The sequence below is a fragment of the Castor canadensis genome, chromosome 11 (genome assembly GCF_047511655.1).
Source record: "Castor canadensis chromosome 11, mCasCan1.hap1v2, whole genome shotgun sequence".
In the NCBI taxonomy this organism is placed as follows: domain Eukaryota; kingdom Metazoa; phylum Chordata; class Mammalia; order Rodentia; family Castoridae; genus Castor; species Castor canadensis.
The window spans coordinates 6,284,045-6,301,001 of record NC_133396.1 but is presented as its reverse complement, the minus strand read 5'-3'; the positions used below and the strand labels follow the sequence as shown (position 1 = coordinate 6,301,001).

Sequence of the window (16,957 nt, the reverse complement as noted above, 5' to 3'; positions counted from 1 at the left end):
AGCTTGTGATGGACATCCAGCTTCTCCTGAGTCAGGACTTCCTTTCTGCCTCCAGTTATTCTCACACTTCCTCCAGTGGAGTCCAAGTGTTTACAACAGTGGGTGGGCTGGTTCCGCCCGAAAGGCTTCAGAGTCTTCCTCTCTTGGTCCCTCTGGGGTAGAGCCCTCACTCCTGGCCCCAAAAACATCTCTGAGATGCCAGCAGCTGGTATGGTGGGAATCTTTAGGGAAGCAGGAGGAATCTCTTGTTACTTTTGGGTACTTAAGGACAACTTAGGACACATCACATTTTTCCTCATCCTTCTTGGTCCTGGTAGATAAGAAAATGAGACTTCAGACAGTGTCACCTTAAGTTCTTACTTATTTCTCAGAGAGTATGAACTTGCTGTAGTCTCCTGAGGGTGCCCAGTCATAACAGGATACCTAACTCTGTGCTGAGAGGGCCAGCAGTGTCTGCACCCCACCACCTCATTCTGAATCTCCTTCAGAAACTATGACAGTCTCCCACCAAGCTCCTAAGCTCTGGCTGTTTTGTCATGTGGAGAAAAGCTGAGGCCCCATTAAGAAAAGCAGAGATTTGACTCCTAACTCAGACCCTCCCACCACAGCAGGGTGAGCTGAACAGGCTCGGTGGTTGGATCTGGTTGGGCGAAGCCTATGGAGAGCAGCCTGGCTCAGAAGGCTAGGTCCTTACCACAGTGCCAGCCTGTGCAGGCAGGCACTTCCCTTTGGCAGCATATAATTACAGAGTGGCATGTTTTGCCTCTGCTGTGCTGTCTTTAATCCCCTGTCTGGAGTTGGTGCCCCTGGCCAGACACAACATGCGGGGGCAGATGCATGCCGAGAGCTCTGCAGACATCCTGCTGTAGGAGCATCTGCTACCCTCCGTTTTGTGCTTTCCCTACCTGGAGAGGAGCAGAGTACCTGGGATGGGGAGAGCAAGAAAGCAGGAGGAGGCTGGACAGGCAAGAGGGCTCTGGGTACAGCTGCCTAGAAGGAGGCAGCAAAGGTCAGGCTGTCCACTGTACAGCTCAGGGGAGTTGATGAGTGTCCAAGGTCTGTAGGCCTAGCTAGAGGAGGGACACCTTCCTGACTCCGACTACCCCTCATAGCTGGGAACTGTTCCTTCCTGGCCATGGGATCCTTGGTTCAGGCTTGCAGGTAACCCAGCAGCCCTATACATTTGCCCAGTCCTTCCTTTCTCCCTTCCAATCCCCATCTCTTGTGCCAGCCAGCCCTTCCTGCCTATAGTGTGTTTTCTCACTTGGTCATTTCTGGAGGCATGGCCAAGGCATAGCCATCATATTTATTCTGGGAACTCTCACATGCTGCTGTGGAGAGGAACCCAGGAGGGCTGAGCCAGAGTGGAGGAAAGGGAGTGTGAGGGAAGGTGCTAGGGGCCTGGGTTTCTTACCTTGGGCCTAGGTCCTCTTCTTCCCATGGGGGGATGAACAGGCATTCCTGCTGTAACCCAGCCCTGAAGATATCAGAAAGCCCATTGGCTGCTTTTCTCCTTTGTCTTCCTCCCTTAGAGCCCTCCTGAAGTCCTCTTCCCTTCCATGTCTAGGAGACCAAGGACAGATCTTAGCCTCAGCTGGCATTCATTTGTCTTGGGCCCTACTGAAGGGAGGTAGGTGCTTGGAGGAGAGCACTTACCCAGGCTGGGTGGTGGGTCCTGCCTAGAGGCTATTCTTTCTGAGCTGAAATAACCTGTTTATCCCCTCTGGGAAGAAGTACCTCTTATCTCCATAATCCATCAAAGCCACTGTGAAGAGTAGGATTAGGTGAGATTTAGGCAAGGGAGCTGGAAGTCTGAGGGCTAGAAGCCTAGGCAGCTGGTGGTAGGTGACACTGGGGGCTCCACTGAGGTGCATCCCATGATGCCAGGTGTGTGACACTGGGAACTTTCCCCCTTGGGCCCAGCTACTCCTTGGAGTGGTGGAGGTGTACAATCTGCTAGAGCTGGGGCCAGGTTGCCAAGGAGGGGGAAGGTGGCTATGGAGCCAGGCAGAGAAGAGACATGCAGACTGGCAGTTGGCAAAGCCAGTGCAGTCCCCCGGGGAGGGCAGACCTTAGGGGCCATCAGAGTGGAGGGGGAGCACAGGGAGTCCAGGCAGCCAGGGCAAGGCATCCCAGCCCCATAGCCCTTGGCCAAAAGTCCCCGGTGGACCTGGTGCCTCAGTTCTGGAGATCCTCAGCTCTCATTCATGAACTTTTTCTGATGGAAACTCACATCCAGGCTCTTCAGTGGCCATGGGAAAGATGTGCTCCTCCTTCAGGTGCTGCCTTTCTTGGGACCATTCTTTCTCTTAGCACCCCACAGCCAGGGAAGTGTGTATCTGATTCAGCCTGACATCAGGTTCATGAACCCTAGAGGTTTCTATTCAGTAGGTCCAGGACAGGGCCTGGCCATGCATGTTTTTTGAAAGCACCAGGTGTTGCTGCTGCAGATTTTGGGTTGACAGCCCCTGACTAAGGGGTCATTAGGATCAGTCAGTAAAGCTACTTGTGTATTCTTTCATTCATTCAGTATGTGTTTTACTGTGTTTGTGTGTGCCAGGCACTGTCTTGAGCAGTTTAGAGGGGAGGGTGTGTGGAAGTAGAAGAATTCATGCCTGTTTTCAGGAATTTGCAATCTAGTGGGAGAGCCAAGCATGCAGACCTAGAATCACAATTCTGTGAGATGCAGGTTGAGAGCCAGGTTGCCTCAGTGCCATCAGAACACAAACCTCCCCCTGCAGATCAGGCCTGGGTTTAGGGAGTTGTCCCAGCGGAGGTAATATTTGAACTCCTTTGAAGAAGCAAGAGCTGTTTGGGGTGGCCAGCATTGGCCAGGAAGTACATAAAGGCATTTGCGTGTGAGCTGGAGGAGCAGGATTGCAGAAGTAATAGCAAGGGGAGGCTGGGATGTTGTAGGTCCCCTAGGACCTCACAAGGCAGGTGTGGGAGTCTGGAGTGGAATTTAAAGGTAAAAGGGGGTCAGCTGAGAAGGCATGCTTCCCCAGCTAGGGTGCTGCAGAGGGTTTGGAAAAGATCAAGAGTGGTCATGGGAAGGGGAGGGGAAGTCCAGAGTCTGGGATATTGCAGAGGCACCTGGGCAGGTGGTAGTGTGGCAGGAGAGGAGATTGGCAGCTTGGGCCGGAGCAAGTTTGGGATTTGGGATGTACTGACTCCCACTCCCTGTGAAGCAGCTGTGAGGCAGGTCAGTAGATGGGGGACGGGGTCAGGCTGGAAGTGAAATGTGGGAGTTGTAAGCATGTAAGTGATGGGTGGATCCACTGCTGTGGCCAGTCGCCCTGGAAACATTCAACATTTGGCAAGTTGCCCCAATGATGGGCTGCAGGGTAGGCAGAGGGTAAAGAAAGGCCAGAGTCCAAGAGCAGGGAAACAGGAGCACAAGGGTTTTAACAAGGAGTGGCCAGCTATGAGGTCCCTCAAGATAACGTGCCTGGTCCCCATGTCATCTGGGATCAGTCCTGTCCACATTTCAGCCAGCTGTGGTGAAAGGGGAGTGTAGTGGAATTGCAGCATTGTCTAATATAGTGAGTGTCACAGGATTCTCTTTTGTGAGATGGTAGTATTGGAAGGTGGTAGTTTTGTTTTGTTGTTTCTTTTTTTTTCCCTTAGTGTCTTTCCTGGGTACAATGAAAAGTTAGCATTTCTAGGTTAGTTCTCCTTCCTTATGCTACAAAATGTGTATTTTCTTGTCTATGCAATCTGAAAGACTGACACCCTTGTGTTAAACTGGGGCGGGCAGTGAGAGCAGCCTGAAAAAAGTAGGAGGACCACCCATGCAGTGGGTTGAGAGTCAAGTGAAAGATGAGTTAGAAAACACTGAGTGGAAAAGTAGCTTTTTGTTTTGTTTTGACTTTCTAAACTTTAAAGAATAGTGGACTGTGTCTTTGAATGTTTAAATTTGGTTGTACCAGGCAAGGGGGCTTGTACCTGTAACCTGTAATCCAGCTACTTAGGAGATCAGAGGATCAAGGTTCAAGGCCAGCCTGGGCAAAAAGTTAGCAAGCCCCCATCTCAATCCATAAGCAGGTTGTAGTTGTATGTGCCTATAGTCCCAGTTATGAGGGAGGCCACAGGTAGGAGAATTGTGGTCTAGGCTTACTCTGGGCAAAAACATGAAACTGTCTAAAAAATAATAACCCAAAAGCAAAAAGGGCTGGAGGCTCAAGGGGCAGAGTGCAATTGCAAGGTCCTGACTTCAAAACCCTAGTACCACCTAAAAGATTTTTTTTTTTTGGTGGTGATTTGGCTGAGGGGCAAGAGCTGGTAGAGGAAGGGAACAGGAGTCAGGAGGAAGAGGGGCAGTGAGAAGCAATAGATCCAGCCTGGCATGGAGAGCTGGTGTGGGCAGGGTCCTGGGGCCTGGAGGGATGCTGAGCATCTCTGACTTCCCTGCAGGGAGAGCCCCCCTTGGCCCTGGGCCTGTCCACCTGGAAGGCCCTCAGTGTCCTGAAGGAACAGCTGGAGGCCGTGTTGGAGGGACACCTCAAAGAACGGAAGAAATGTCTCACGTGGAAGGTGAAGTTTCTTCAGAGTGGCTAGAGCCATGCTAGGATGGCAGAGAAGCAGGGGGGTTCCCCCTTTTCAGGGCTGTGATGTGCCCTGTCCCTCTGGGCAGGGGGACTCAACTGAAACTTTATGAAAAATCAAAGGGAAGTCGGGCTTCCATCTTAAAGTGATATCCTAACCCACTTTCTGTAGGAGTCCAGCCAAAGTCAAAGGCATCAGACCATGGCGTCTGGGGAGACTGTGGGTGGGGGAGGTGCTGGATTGGGGCTGGACAAGGTACTCACTGTCTGCCCCATGCATTGCTCCCTAGGAGGCATGGAGAAGCAGCTTCTTGCACCTGGGTAACCGTTGCTCCTGTTTCCACTGGCCGGGGGCCTCACTCATGCTGCTGGCGGTGCTGCTACTGCTGGGCTGCTGTGGGGGCCAGCCAGCTGGAAGGTAAACAAGGCCCCACAACCTCTGCAGCTGTCCCACTCCATTCTTCGGAACATCTCAGGGCTGTGAGTTCACTGATGTTGCTGAGCTCCCCATAGCGGGCTCCTGAGTGTGTAAGAACCTCAGTCCCTTGACTGGGGCCAGGAATCAGATGAGATCCTCTTTTTAGAAGGGACCAGTGGGAAGGAGCTTTTTGGGGTCTGGGGGCTGGTTGGGGGGCCCCTTGCTCCCCAGAAATACACTCTACCCTCTGTGTCCTGACACCAGCCACGGGGTGGAGCTTGTGAATGCCTCTGCACTGTTCCTACTGCTGCTTCTCAACCTCGTCCTCATCGGGCGGCAGGATCGGCTGAAGCGCCAGGAAGTGGAGCGCAGGCTCAGAGGGATCATTGACCAAATCCAAGGTGAGGCCACAGTCAGTGGGAAAGATGTCTTGTGATGTGTCAGTGCCATTACAGTATCCCAGGGCTGTCTTCATTCGGAGAGTTAGGAGGTGCCCCATACTCTCTTGGGCAGGGTAGTGAGAGCTGCCAGATGGCTGTGGGCACCAGGCGGTTACCTGGACAGACAGGAAACTGACGGTGGCTCTGCAGGTTCACTCCTGTTGGGAGGAGAACCTGCTGTTTGGAAGGAGGGCAGTCAAAATGTTCTCTTCCAAGTCTGTCTTGTCTGGTGATACTGGGCCAGGGAAGGTGATTAGGTGGCCCAGGAAAGCTGAGATGCCTGCAGAAATTAGGGTTGGAGGCAGGGGCCCCAAGATGAGCAGCCCAGTTGCTAAAGGAGAGGGGCATTGTTCATGTCCTTTCCAGCAGCATTTATTAAGCTCCAGCTGTAGATTGAGGGTTATGTTAGGCTTTATGTAGAAACCATGGTTCTTACTCTCCAGGGGTACATGGTCAGAGGTGTAGCACTACCTGTTCCCAGAAAGCCTTTCTCTGACAGTGCTGGACAGTGGACACTTAAATGCTAAGTGAGAATTTGTTCATTCATTCTGAAATGATTAATTAGTTGGGATCAAATACCAGGCACTGGAGTACAAGATGACCAAGAAAGATGAGCCCTGCTCCATAAGAACTTAGTCTTTTGCTTAAGAACCATCAGTGGTTACCTCTTGCTCCTCCACACCGTCCCAGAGGCTGCATGTGACTTCTCAAACTCTGTGCTATAGGCTCAGATCTTCCTGCCTAGCCTTTTCTATTACTGTTCATAATCCCTCACCCATTCTGCCTAGATATCCTGTGTGCTAACCTGCTTTGGGCTTCTGTCCTATTCTCTGCCTGGAGATCTTTTCCCATCTCGTCTCCAACCAACAAAATCTTGCTCATTCTTTCTGACTCATGACAAATGCTCTGTCTCTCCAGAAGCCATCTCCCATATCTGGGAAGATAGGTTCACTACCTTTTCTGTGATTCTACCATGCTGGGATCTTTGTTGACACACATGTTAGCACATGTTTGCCTGGCAAAGGTGCCTGGCTGGAGCAGTTGGATAAGGCTTCATAGAGAAGGCATCACTGAAATAGTGGAAGCAATTTGAATGGATGAAGTGGGTTGTATAGACCTTCTGGGAAAGGATGAAGAGCAGGTGACACTCCCTAGATGTCACTGGGCCTGGCTGGAGAGTGAGAAGATTGTTTTCCTCTTTCTGTTCTTATCAGATGCCCTCAGGGATGGCAAGGAGATCAAGTGGCCAAATGCCATGTATCCTGACCTTCACATGCCCTTTGCACCATCCTGGTCGCTGCACTGGGCCTACAGAGATGGACACCTGGTCAATCTACCAGTCAGCTTGTTGGTAGAAGGAGACATCATAGCCCTAAGGCCTGGCCAGGAATCCTTCGCTTCCCTGAGGGGGATCAAGGTAGCTAGAGGCTGGTTTCTTTTCCGGGAACTATTGGGAGAACATCTATAGGCAAGCGGGGGGTTCCAGGGCTTAATCTTGAGCTTCCTCCTGACCATCTTGTAGGTTTTGCAAGCGCTCGTAGGCAGAGCTAGAACTTCTTCCTCATCTTTCTTGTACTGTTCTTCTCCTGGATCCTCATGTACTAGGAATTCAAGTCCCACAACCCCACCCTGACAGGCTTTGTGCTGTGGACAGTCCCTGACCCCAGGAGCCATCTCCTCTTAGTTGGTATTGTCCAGGAGTGTAGCCTCTGATAGAGTCCTTTCATTCTCACTGCTGGTAGGATGATGAGCACATTGTCCTGGAGCCAGGTGACCTGTTTCCCCCTTTCTCTCCACCACCCTCTCCCCGGGGAGAAGTGAAGAAAGGGCCACAGAACCCCCAGCAGCACCGGCTCTTCCGTGTCTTGGAGACCCCTGTGATTGACAATGTCAGGTAAGCATGTCACTCACCTCCTTCTGCCTTGCCGTCTTCTCCCCCAGTGCCTCCTGTAATAGGAAGGAGCCTCAGACCCCCCAGGCCTTTCCGTGTGCAGGTACTTCCTCAGCCTCCCATAGCATTGTTAGGTTGAGTGGTGCCTCCACCCAGGCTGAACTCTGAGGGGACGATTGTGGAGGTGGCCACAGGCCTCTCTCCCAGGATGCCACTAGGGAGTGGCAGGACTTGATGGTGTTCATTGAATCCCTGTCTGGCTAAGAGGCCCAGAATCCATTCAAGGTGCAGGTTTCTGGCCTCCCCACTAAGCAAGGCTGAGCATCACTTCTTTCCACAGGTGGTGCTTGGACATGGCTCTGTCCCGCCCAGTCACTGCTTTGGACAATGAAAGGTTCACAGTGCAGTCAGTGATGCTGCATTATGCAGTGCCCGTGGTCCTGGTGCGTGAGGCGGGTCTGCAGGGTAGGGGAGAGGGCCAGACATGGGGGAGCCTTGGGGTCAGGCTCAGGTGAGTGACCAGGCACAGGGGGCCAGAGGGAGCCTGCATTGTGAGTGGCCAAGGAAGGGGACAAGAACCTAGTCCCTCCCTAGGGGAGTGGCTTAAGGCTGTGCTCCTCCTGTTCCCACAGGCCGGCTTTCTCATCACCAATTCCCTGCGTTTCATGTTCAGTGCCCCTGGGGTCACTTCTTGGCAGTACACCCTCCTTCAGCTCCAGGCAAGGATGGCCCATTCTTCTCTGTTGTGCTTCTTTCTGTCCTGTGGGCTCTGATTGTCCTTCCATCTATTGCCCAGAGTATCCTCAGGCTTCAGCTTAAGAGTGCCTTCTTCCCTTTCTTCCTTTCCTGCCTCCTGGACAGCTGTCCCTTTCCACCCAGGGGTTGGCCATATGGTAGGGGCAGCCCTCTCGTTCTTCATTCCTCCTCCAGGCCAGCAGGTCCTTGAGAATGTTCAACGTGGCTCACTCTTTCCTAGGTTAATGGCATGCTGCCTATCCTCCCCCTGCTCTTCCCAGTCCTCTGGGTGCTGGCGACTGCCTGTGGAGAAGCCCGTGTCCTAGCCCAGATGAGCAAGGTCTCGCCCAGCTCCCTGGTAGGTTATTCTGGGGACAGTGGCAGGAATTGGCTGTGCCAGAGAAGCAGGGCTGAAGTGCAGCCCCTACTGGTGCTCAGCATGTTGGAAGCCCTGGGCTGCTTTCCAGGGGCTCAGGCCCTTTCCATTACAGAGTAGCCTCCAGGCCAGGCCCCATTGCGGGATAGAGTCCTCCTGACTCTCACCAGCAGAGAGTCAGGACTGCCAGGTGCCTTTTACCAAATGGGTTGGAGCCTTGCTGGTGTGGGCCCCCTTTGCCAATGTGGAGGTCTGTGTGAAGACTGCTGTTTCCTCACCGATGCTTGTCTCCTTTCTATGCAGTTGGCCAAGTTCTCAGAGGATACTCTCAGCAGCTATACAGAAGCCGTCTCCTCTCAGGTACACTGACCATGATGGATTCTGCCCCAGGCCCCTGTAGCCACAAGTCCTGCACACCCTCAGGCTCCTTCATGCAACCCCAGGATTCTACTTACGGTCTTGAGCCTCCAGCTGGGCTCTTGGAGATCCCTTACCCTCCCTCCTTGCATGTGGAGATTACATCGACACCTTGTCCCAGAACCCCAACCCCCTGACACTCCCCTGGATTTTTTCCCTATTTGAGCCCTTAGAGGCCATCTCCAGAGAAATAAGGCTGAGCCCCAAATGCCCTCGCAGACTTTCTCTCTCCCACTAGGAAATGCTGCGCTGCATTTGGGGCCACTTCCTGAGGGTGATCCAAGGGACATCACCAACGCTGAGCCACAGTGCCAGCCTGCTGCACAGCTTGGGCTCCGTCACGGTGAGGGGACCCTGCAGGGAGGAAGCACCTGTCACACCAGGCCTGCTGTCTGGCAGGATCTGGACTGTCTGCTGGGCATTTTGGCCAATACCAACCCACCTCCAAATCTCAACCTCTTCCTGCAGGTCCTGTGCTGTGTGGACAAGCAGGGGATCCTGTCATGGCCAAATCCCAGCCCAGAGACTGTGCTGTTCTTCAGTGGGAAAGTGGAACCCCCTCACAGCAGCCATGAGGACCTCACAGATGACCTGTCCACCCGCTCCTTCTGCCATCCTGAGGTAGAGGAGGAGGTATGGCCAGCTCCTGTGGGCCCAACTGGGCCTGGCTGCTTAGCCTCGGAGTCTGGCCAGTGGCCTCGGGAGGGTAATAGTTTAAGAGGGAAAAAGGAGCCCAGGCACCTCTGGCAACTGCTTCTGAGAAGTTAAGGTAAAGCCACAGGACAAGGCAGTGAGGGAACCAGAAATGCCCCCCTCCCTGGTCTGTGAGAGCCATGGGGCCCTGGTCCTAGGCCTGTGCTCCTGTTCTCCTCAGCCCCATGAACGAGATGCCCTTCTTGCTGGCTCCATGAACAATACCCTGCACCTTTCCAACGAGCAGGAGCATGGCGACTGGCCTGGTGATGGCCCCAAGCCCCCTGAGCCCTACTCTCACCACAAGGCGCACGGCCGCAGCAAACACCTGTCCGGCTCCAACGTGAGCTTCAGCAGGGACACTGAGGGTGGCGAGGAAGAGCTCAGCAAGGTGAGAGGAGGGAGACAGAGTGGAGAAGCCACCTTGTCATCACTGGCCATCACTGCCAAAGGGGCACAGCCCACCTGGCCCAAGAGGGTCTGAAAGTCACACATAGAAGTTACATGCTGCTGCCTTCAGACATGGCCAGCAGGATGACCTCCCGATGCCTAGTCCAAGGCTCCTCTGTGATGTGGCCCTGTTCCTCATATACCTACAAGTGACTGGTCTCCTAATTAGAACCTTCTAAACACACCTCCAGCTGAAAACACCCCCTCACCGTTTCTTCTCTAAATGACTGTCCCTCTTATTGGTAGTGCCAGTGCCATCGGGTATAGATCCTAGAAGTAGACAGACCAAGGATGGGGAGAGGCTCTTGGGAGGGACAGGAGAGTGAGCACTGGCATTTCCTCCAGGAAGGTGCACCTTCCTGCAAGGCCAGCCTTGGCCTGCTTGTGGAGCCAAGCAGGTCCTCCTGACCTGAGGCTTCCCCCCCAACACACACACAAATTTCCTCCAGGCCCAGCCTGGGATGGAAGGGGAACCCTATGAGGCTGAGGACTTTGTGTGCGACTACCACCTGGAGATGCTGAGCCTGTCCCAGGACCAGCAGAACCCCTCCTGCATCCAGTTCGATGACTCCAATTGGCAGCTGCACCTCACCTCCCTCAAGCCTCTAGGGCTCAATGTGCTGCTGAACCTGTGCAATGCCAGTGTCACCGAGCGCCTGTGCCGCTTCTCCGACCACCTGTGCAACATTGCCCTGCAGGAGAGCCACAGCGCTGTGCTGCCCGTGCACGTGCCCTGGGGCCTCTGTGAGCTGGCCCGCCTCATCGGTATGGCTGCAGTGGTAGCAGTGGAGTGGGGCCATCTGGGTGGCTGCTGGCCTCTCAGAAGAGGTCCAGCACTGTCCCTGGAATGGCATTTACTTGACACAAGCTCTGGCCACTCATAGCCTTCTGACTGTCCCCCTTTAACAGACGCTATGATGCATAGCTGAGCTTCCTATCTGGGAAAACAACTAGTTGTTGGGATGGAAAGGGAAGGAACTGGCCAGGCCAACAAAATTCTGTCTTTCTGTCTGTGGCAGGGAGTGAGGTGGCCGGTGGTGCGAGCCTTGCCTCTGCCCACAAGCCCTGAGTCCCGTGCTCGTCCGCAGGCTTCACTCCAGGGGCCAAGGAGCTCTTCAAGCAGGAAAATCATCTTGCACTGTACCGCCTCCCAAGTGCCGAGACCATGAAGGAGACCTCGCTGGGGCGACCCTCCTGTGTCACCAAGCGGCGCCCCCCCCTCAGCCACATGATCAGCCTCTTCATCAAGGACACTGCCACCAGTGAGCCTCAGCCAGCTCAGCTGGTGTCTAACCCAACCTTCCAGAAATTGGGGGGTGGGGGACTGTGTCCTACCTCGTCCGTTTCTAGGCAGGATGGGGCAGGTGAAAGGCAGACCACTTCCCCAGTCCTCCAGTGTGGCAGGAAGGGACTGGGAATGGGACTGGAGTTGTAGGGTCACGGAGTTGTAGAGGATGGGAAAACGTTACCAGCCAGTGTTGTTGCACAGCAGCTTGCTGACTGGGAGGCCTGAGGGCTTCCTCATCTGTCAGGGGTGCCTTTGCACCCTTCATGAGGACTTCAGTGTGCTTCCTGTTGGGTCAGAGGAGGACAGGGGTTGTTTTGAGGGTCTTATGGTGTGACCTCTACTTTGCCCCAGGCACAGAACAGATGCTGTCCCATGGCACGGCTGATGTGGTCTTGGAGGCCTGCACAGACTTCTGGGATGGGGCTGACATCTACCCTCTTTCTGGTTCTGACAGGTGGGTGAGGATCTATGCCAGTCTGTCTGCCCATCATTTAGTTATGGGGCATCTCAGAACCACTCACCTTACTTCTTCTCCACTTCCCTGGTAGAAAGAAAGTGCTGGATTTCTATCAGCGAGCCTGCCTGTCTGGTTATTGCTCTGCCTTTGCCTACAAGCCTATGAGCTGTGCTCTGTCCTCCCAGCTCAATGGCAAGTGCATTGAGCTGGTGCAGGTGCCTGGTCAGAGCAGTATCTTCACTACATGTGAGCTGCCCGGCACCGTCCCCATCAAACAGAATGCTCGCCGAAACAGCTGGAGCTCTGACGGTACTGTGCACTTCTGTCTTAGTGGAGCTCCTGGGGGCTGGGAAGCCCAGGAGTGGAGGGGTTCTGATGGCCATGATATTGCTTGTTGCAAAAGGTGCCATGGGCAGAAGGTGCATGGAAGCTGAGATGCCAGTGTGGCACTCTCTAGCTGGTGACATGGCGGGGGGTCCCTCAGTTTTCTCATCTAAATAGGTTCTACCCTCTTCACCAGCTTCTTGTGATATTCAAAAGGGTATCTGCATATAAAAATGCTTTCTTGGAAAATAATAAAACAGCATGTGTTTATAGAGCATTAGCCTTATTAGAATCAGACAAATGCCCAGGTCACAGACCCTGCTGGAACCTCTCACCCTTAAGCATGCACACTTAGTGAGTCTTAGGAATCCAAGAGACCATGTGTTGCAGTGGTTGCTGAGGGTGGGGCTGGCTCCCTAGTCCTGCAGTAGGGCTAGGCAGGAGCTGAGTCATGCTCTGCCTGGCTCCTCAGGATGGCCACATGACTGATGAGTACCTTTCATTGTCTTTTCTCCTGTATCTGTTGGTTCCTTTCTCTGTCTTGGGTGTGTGTGCTTGCGGCTGTGTGTGGCTCTCTGGGGCCCGTGTGCTCATTGATTTGGGTGTGGCATCTGTGTGTGTGGCCCTGACTGCCTCCTGGAATCTGCTGGTTCTTGGGTATCCTGACTGGGCTGTGTCTTGGTGTCCTGCTGGCCTTTGTGTCTTGTGCCTGCCTGAAGAAGGGATCGGGGAAGTGCTGGAGAAGGAAGACTGCATGCAGGCCCTGAGCGGTCAGATCTTCATGGGCATGGTGTCCTCCCAGTACCAGGCTCGACTGGACATCGTGCGCCTCATCGATGGGCTGGTCAACGCCTGCATCCGCTTTGTCTACTTTTCTTTGGAGGATGAGCTCAAAAGCAAGGTGAGGGAGCTCTCCTCCTCTGTCGCCACTTATCCTTTCCCCCATGGGCTTCTAAGCCCATCTGTTCATTGCCATCTGCATTTTACAGGTGTTTGCAGAAAAGATGGGCCTGGAGACAGGCTGGAACTGCCACATCTCCCTTACACCCAATGGTGACATGCCTGGCTCTGAGATCCCCCCTTCCAGCCCCAGCCATGCAGGCTCCCTACATGATGATCTGAATCAGGGTGAGGGCAAGGACTTGTGGTAGGGACAGGGAGGTTGGGGAGCTTCCCTCTCCTGGGAGCCACAGCTAGGAAGAGCCTCCTAATTAGTATACTCCCTTGGAAAATGGCCCAGCATCCCCGTGGGCAATAGAAGAGTGGAGAACTGGAGGCAGAAATTGTCTGCCATCTGCAGGGCAAGGAAAAGCCCCCAGAAGGCTGGCCCAAGGTGAGGGACAAGCTTTTGTCCCACAGTGTCCCGGGATGATGTGGAAGGGCTTCTCCTACTGGAGGAGGAGGGTCACTCGGACCTCATCAGCTTCCAGCCTACAGACAGTGACATCCCCAGCTTTCTGGAGGACTGCAACCGGGTATGATGGTGGGATCTGTTCCCCTTGGCCCCTGAAGTGGCCATGGCTAGTCCAGGGTAGAGAAGGGCAGGAGGACGGGCAGGCAGGTGATGTGGAGAGATCCTACTCCCCATCATCCTGAGGCTACTGGCATCTCTGCTTCCTCCAGGCCAAACTACCCCGGGGTATCCACCAGGTGCGGCCCCATCTACAGAACATTGACAATGTGCCCCTGCTGGTGCCCCTCTTCACTGACTGTACCCCTGAGAGTGAGTGCTATGGTCTCTCCTGCTAGCTCTGCCAGGGCTGGGCTCCCCATGGGCTCCATGCAATGAGTGAAAGAACCTGGGCTGGGATGGGCTGGGGAATCCAGTGGGCTGGCACTGCAGGCATGCCTATGCCAGAGAGTCAGAAGTAATAGTTCTCATGTGCTCACACTGCTGGGGTGGGGCTGTTCCAAAGAGGGACCTGATTCCCATTGCTTCCTGCTCTCCTGGCCTGTGGCACTCTGCTGGTGCCTGCCTGGGACTCTGTCTGCCTGACTCTTGTGCCACCCTCCCTACCCCCAGCCATGTGTGAGATGATAAAGATCATGCAGGAGTATGGGGAGGTGACCTGCTGCCTGGGTAGCTCTGCCAACCTGCGGAACAGCTGCCTGTTCCTCCAGAGTGATGTCAGGTCAGGACAAGATCCTAGGGCTGTGGGGCGGGGGGAGGCAGCCCTATGGTGGCCCCTGCCAACCTGTCTCCAAGTGGGCCTGCAGGGGGCTGGGGGCATATCCCCTGGAGAAGAGGGGTAGGCTGTTCAGCACTGTAGGAGATGGGATATTCACAGAGTATAGTTCATGCATGGGCTTTCCCTACACTGAGCAGCATTGCCCTGGATCCCCTGTACCCATCCCGCTGCTCCTGGGAGACCTTTGGCTACGCCACCAGCACCAGCATGGCCCAGGCCTCAGATGGCCTGTCTCCCCTGCAGCTGTCAGGGCAGCTCAACAGCCTGCCCTGCTCCCTGACCTTCCGCCAGGAGGAGACCATCAGCATCATCCGGCTCATTGAGCAGGTGGGGCTCAGGCAGGGGGTGGGGGAAAGGGGCAGGGTCCACCTGGGGCAGCCTAGGGGGTAGAATTGCAACAGAGTCTTCTGGGCCCACTGGACCTCATGCTTTTTGCCCTCCTGGCATGTGGGGAGGAGCACGAGCAGCTCCCCAGGCAGTTGGATTTCTGTCTGCTCCTTCCTCACAGGAGCATCACGGGCATGTGGCTCTTGGCTGAAGCTTGTCAGCTGTAGGGCCTGAGAGAGGTCAGGAGAGCCTGGGCCATAATCTACCCCTCTCGGTCCCTAGGCTCGGCATGCCACCAATGGCATCCGTAAGTGCTTCCTCTTCCTGCTGCAGTGCCAGCTGACCCTCGTGGTCATCCAGGTGAGCCAGGGCCAGCACAGGCGTTACCCTCTCCCCACCCACTCTTTCATGAAAGGGAAAGTTGAGAATCTGAGAAGGGAAGCTGGAGGTGCAGTACAGTGAAGGGGTCTCCAGAGCCTCTGTGACACCCCTGGGCTTGGGCTGGAGGCGTGGCTCAAGGTAAAGGTTTGCCTGGAAAGTACAAGGCCCTGAGTTCAAACCCTAGTACCACCATGAAAGAGAAAAAGAGAGAGAGGGAGGGAGGGAGGGAAAGTAAGGAACGAAGGAAGGGAGGGAGGGAGGAAGGAAAGAAAGGGAAGGAAAGATGGAAGAAAAAAACCCTTTGGGCCCTGGAGATAACTCCATTGGGCAAGGGCAAGGCAGCTTGGGGCCCACAGATTGTATTAATTTGCCAAAATCTAATTGTGGCTCCTGGGTTCTTTCCTGGTGTAGTTCCTTTCTTGCCTGGTCCAGCTGCCACCTCTCCTGAGTACCACAGACATCCTATGGCTGTCCTGCTTTTGCTACCCTTTGCTCAGGTGAGAGGCCTTGCAGCCCCTCTGTGTGCAAGCAGATGGGGGATTCTGAGGAGCCTAGGGTTCTTGAAGGGCCACTCAGGGCTCACCTCCTCTGGTGCAGAAGGGAAGGCCCCTTTGTCTTACTCTACCTCCCCACCAGATTTGACCTCACTTCCAAGACTCCCTGAAGGGTTCCCCTATGAGAATCGGGGGACAGAGGTGTCACTTCACCCACTCTTGCTTTTCAGCATCTCTCTGCTGGGGAAACCACCTCATAGCTCCATCATGTCTATGGCAACAGGGAAAAACCTTCAGTCCATTCCTAAGAAGGTAAGCAAGGCAGACCTGACAAGCCAGGGGCCTCTCATGGAAGAGTAAGAGTACACAGGGGGCTGGGGGAGGGCCTAACCTGGAAGGCTCTACAGAGATCTGGAGACCCAGAGAGCTGGCACTTGGCCAGAGGAGGTGGTAGTCACAGCTGAGAGAGTTTTGTCGGGAGTGCTTTTCCTCCTCCCGCCCCCTATGCTACTAAGAGCTTGGTTGAAAGCATGAAAAAGCTAACTGGTTCTGTCACCATGAGAGCGAGCAGCCTCTCTTCTCCCACAGACCCAGCACTACTTCCTGCTCTGCTTCTTGCTGAAGTTCAGCCTCACCATCAGCTCGTGCCTCATCTGCTTTGGCTTCACACTGCAGAGCTTCTGTGACAGTGTCCGGGCCCGCAACCTCACCAACTGCTCTTCAGTCATGCTGCACAGGTGGGTCTCCCTCCTCACCCCAGTCCACTTCCCGGTGGCCACGGGAAGCTAAGCCTTTGTCTTGGTTTGACAGCAATGATGATAGGGCTCCAGCTTGGTTTGAAGACTTTGCCAATGGGCTGCTGTCGGCTCAGAAGCTCACTGCCGCCCTGATTGTCCTGCACACTGGTAAGGGCTCTGCCTGGGAAGGGCTGCTGACTGCTGTTGGGGAGACCCCAATGTGGGAGACAAGGCTTTGAGCTAGCAGGAAGTCTGACACCCCATTGGCCCCGTTTTTTCCAGTTTTCATCTCGATAACCCATGTGCATCGCACCAAGCCCCTATGGAGAAAGAGCCCCTTGACAAACCTCTGGTGGGCTGTGACTGTGCCTGTAGTGTGAGTAGCACTTGTTGGAGAAGGTCATAGGGCAGGGCCAGGATTGCAGGTTGGTTGGGGCCAGAGGTCTAACTGCCCTCCTTAGGTGTATCATGCTGAGAAAGCAGGAAGGAAGCACGATGACGTGGGGTTCACGTGGGGCTGCTGCCCCTTTCTCTGGCAGGTTGCTGGGTCAGGTGGTCCAGACGGCTGTTGACCTGCAGCTGTGGACACACAGGGACAGCCACATCCACTTTGGCCTGGAGGATGTGCCCCTGCTGACATGGCTCCTGGGCTGCTTATCCTTGGTCCTTGTGGTGGTCACCAACGAGATCGTAAAGCTGCATGAGATTCGGTGAGCTGTCAGCAGGGTCCCTCCCTTGGGGCTCAGGCATGTTACCTAAACCTGTCACCCTTTGTGAGCATTTCTCTCTCCTCTCT

At 54.5% G+C, this 16,957-nt stretch overlaps 1 protein-coding gene across 17 annotated transcripts in view; it reads left to right on the top strand.

The window, feature by feature from the left end:
- Positions 1–16,957, top strand: part of Tmem94 (transmembrane protein 94) — a 36,679-nt gene that overhangs the window by 18,468 nt on the left and 1,254 nt on the right. For 5 of the 17 annotated variants that reach the window (XM_020156367.2, XM_074045146.1, XM_074045152.1 and 2 more), the window contains 29 exons: positions 4,414–4,533; positions 4,835–4,962; positions 5,227–5,363; positions 6,617–6,819; positions 7,145–7,296; positions 7,634–7,736; positions 7,926–8,012; positions 8,270–8,386; positions 8,708–8,764; positions 9,060–9,164; positions 9,290–9,454; positions 9,696–9,905; positions 10,414–10,729; positions 11,053–11,226; positions 11,604–11,706; positions 11,801–12,018; positions 12,753–12,934; positions 13,023–13,161; positions 13,393–13,508; positions 13,657–13,756; positions 14,057–14,165; positions 14,360–14,549; positions 14,832–14,909; positions 15,342–15,427; positions 15,655–15,736; positions 16,013–16,161; positions 16,235–16,329; positions 16,444–16,537; positions 16,701–16,871. In XM_020156367.2, coding sequence (XP_020011956.2) covers positions 4,414–4,533; positions 4,835–4,962; positions 5,227–5,363; positions 6,617–6,819; positions 7,145–7,296; positions 7,634–7,736; positions 7,926–8,012; positions 8,270–8,386; positions 8,708–8,764; positions 9,060–9,164; positions 9,290–9,454; positions 9,696–9,905; positions 10,414–10,729; positions 11,053–11,226; positions 11,604–11,706; positions 11,801–12,018; positions 12,753–12,934; positions 13,023–13,161; positions 13,393–13,508; positions 13,657–13,756; positions 14,057–14,165; positions 14,360–14,549; positions 14,832–14,909; positions 15,342–15,427; positions 15,655–15,736; positions 16,013–16,161; positions 16,235–16,329; positions 16,444–16,537; positions 16,701–16,871 — 3,986 coding nt within the window. Of the gene's footprint in view, positions 1–1,611; positions 1,631–4,413; positions 4,534–4,834; positions 4,963–5,226; positions 5,364–6,616; positions 6,820–7,144; positions 7,297–7,633; positions 7,737–7,925; positions 8,013–8,269; positions 8,387–8,707; positions 8,765–9,059; positions 9,165–9,289; positions 9,455–9,695; positions 9,906–10,413; positions 10,730–11,052; positions 11,227–11,603; positions 11,707–11,800; positions 12,019–12,752; positions 12,935–13,022; positions 13,162–13,392; positions 13,509–13,656; positions 13,757–14,056; positions 14,166–14,359; positions 14,550–14,831; positions 14,910–15,341; positions 15,428–15,654; positions 15,737–16,012; positions 16,162–16,234; positions 16,330–16,443; positions 16,538–16,700; positions 16,872–16,957 lie in introns of those variants that run through there. The other 12 variants (XM_020156376.2, XM_020156361.2, XM_074045154.1 and 9 more) reach the window with 9 other exon arrangements.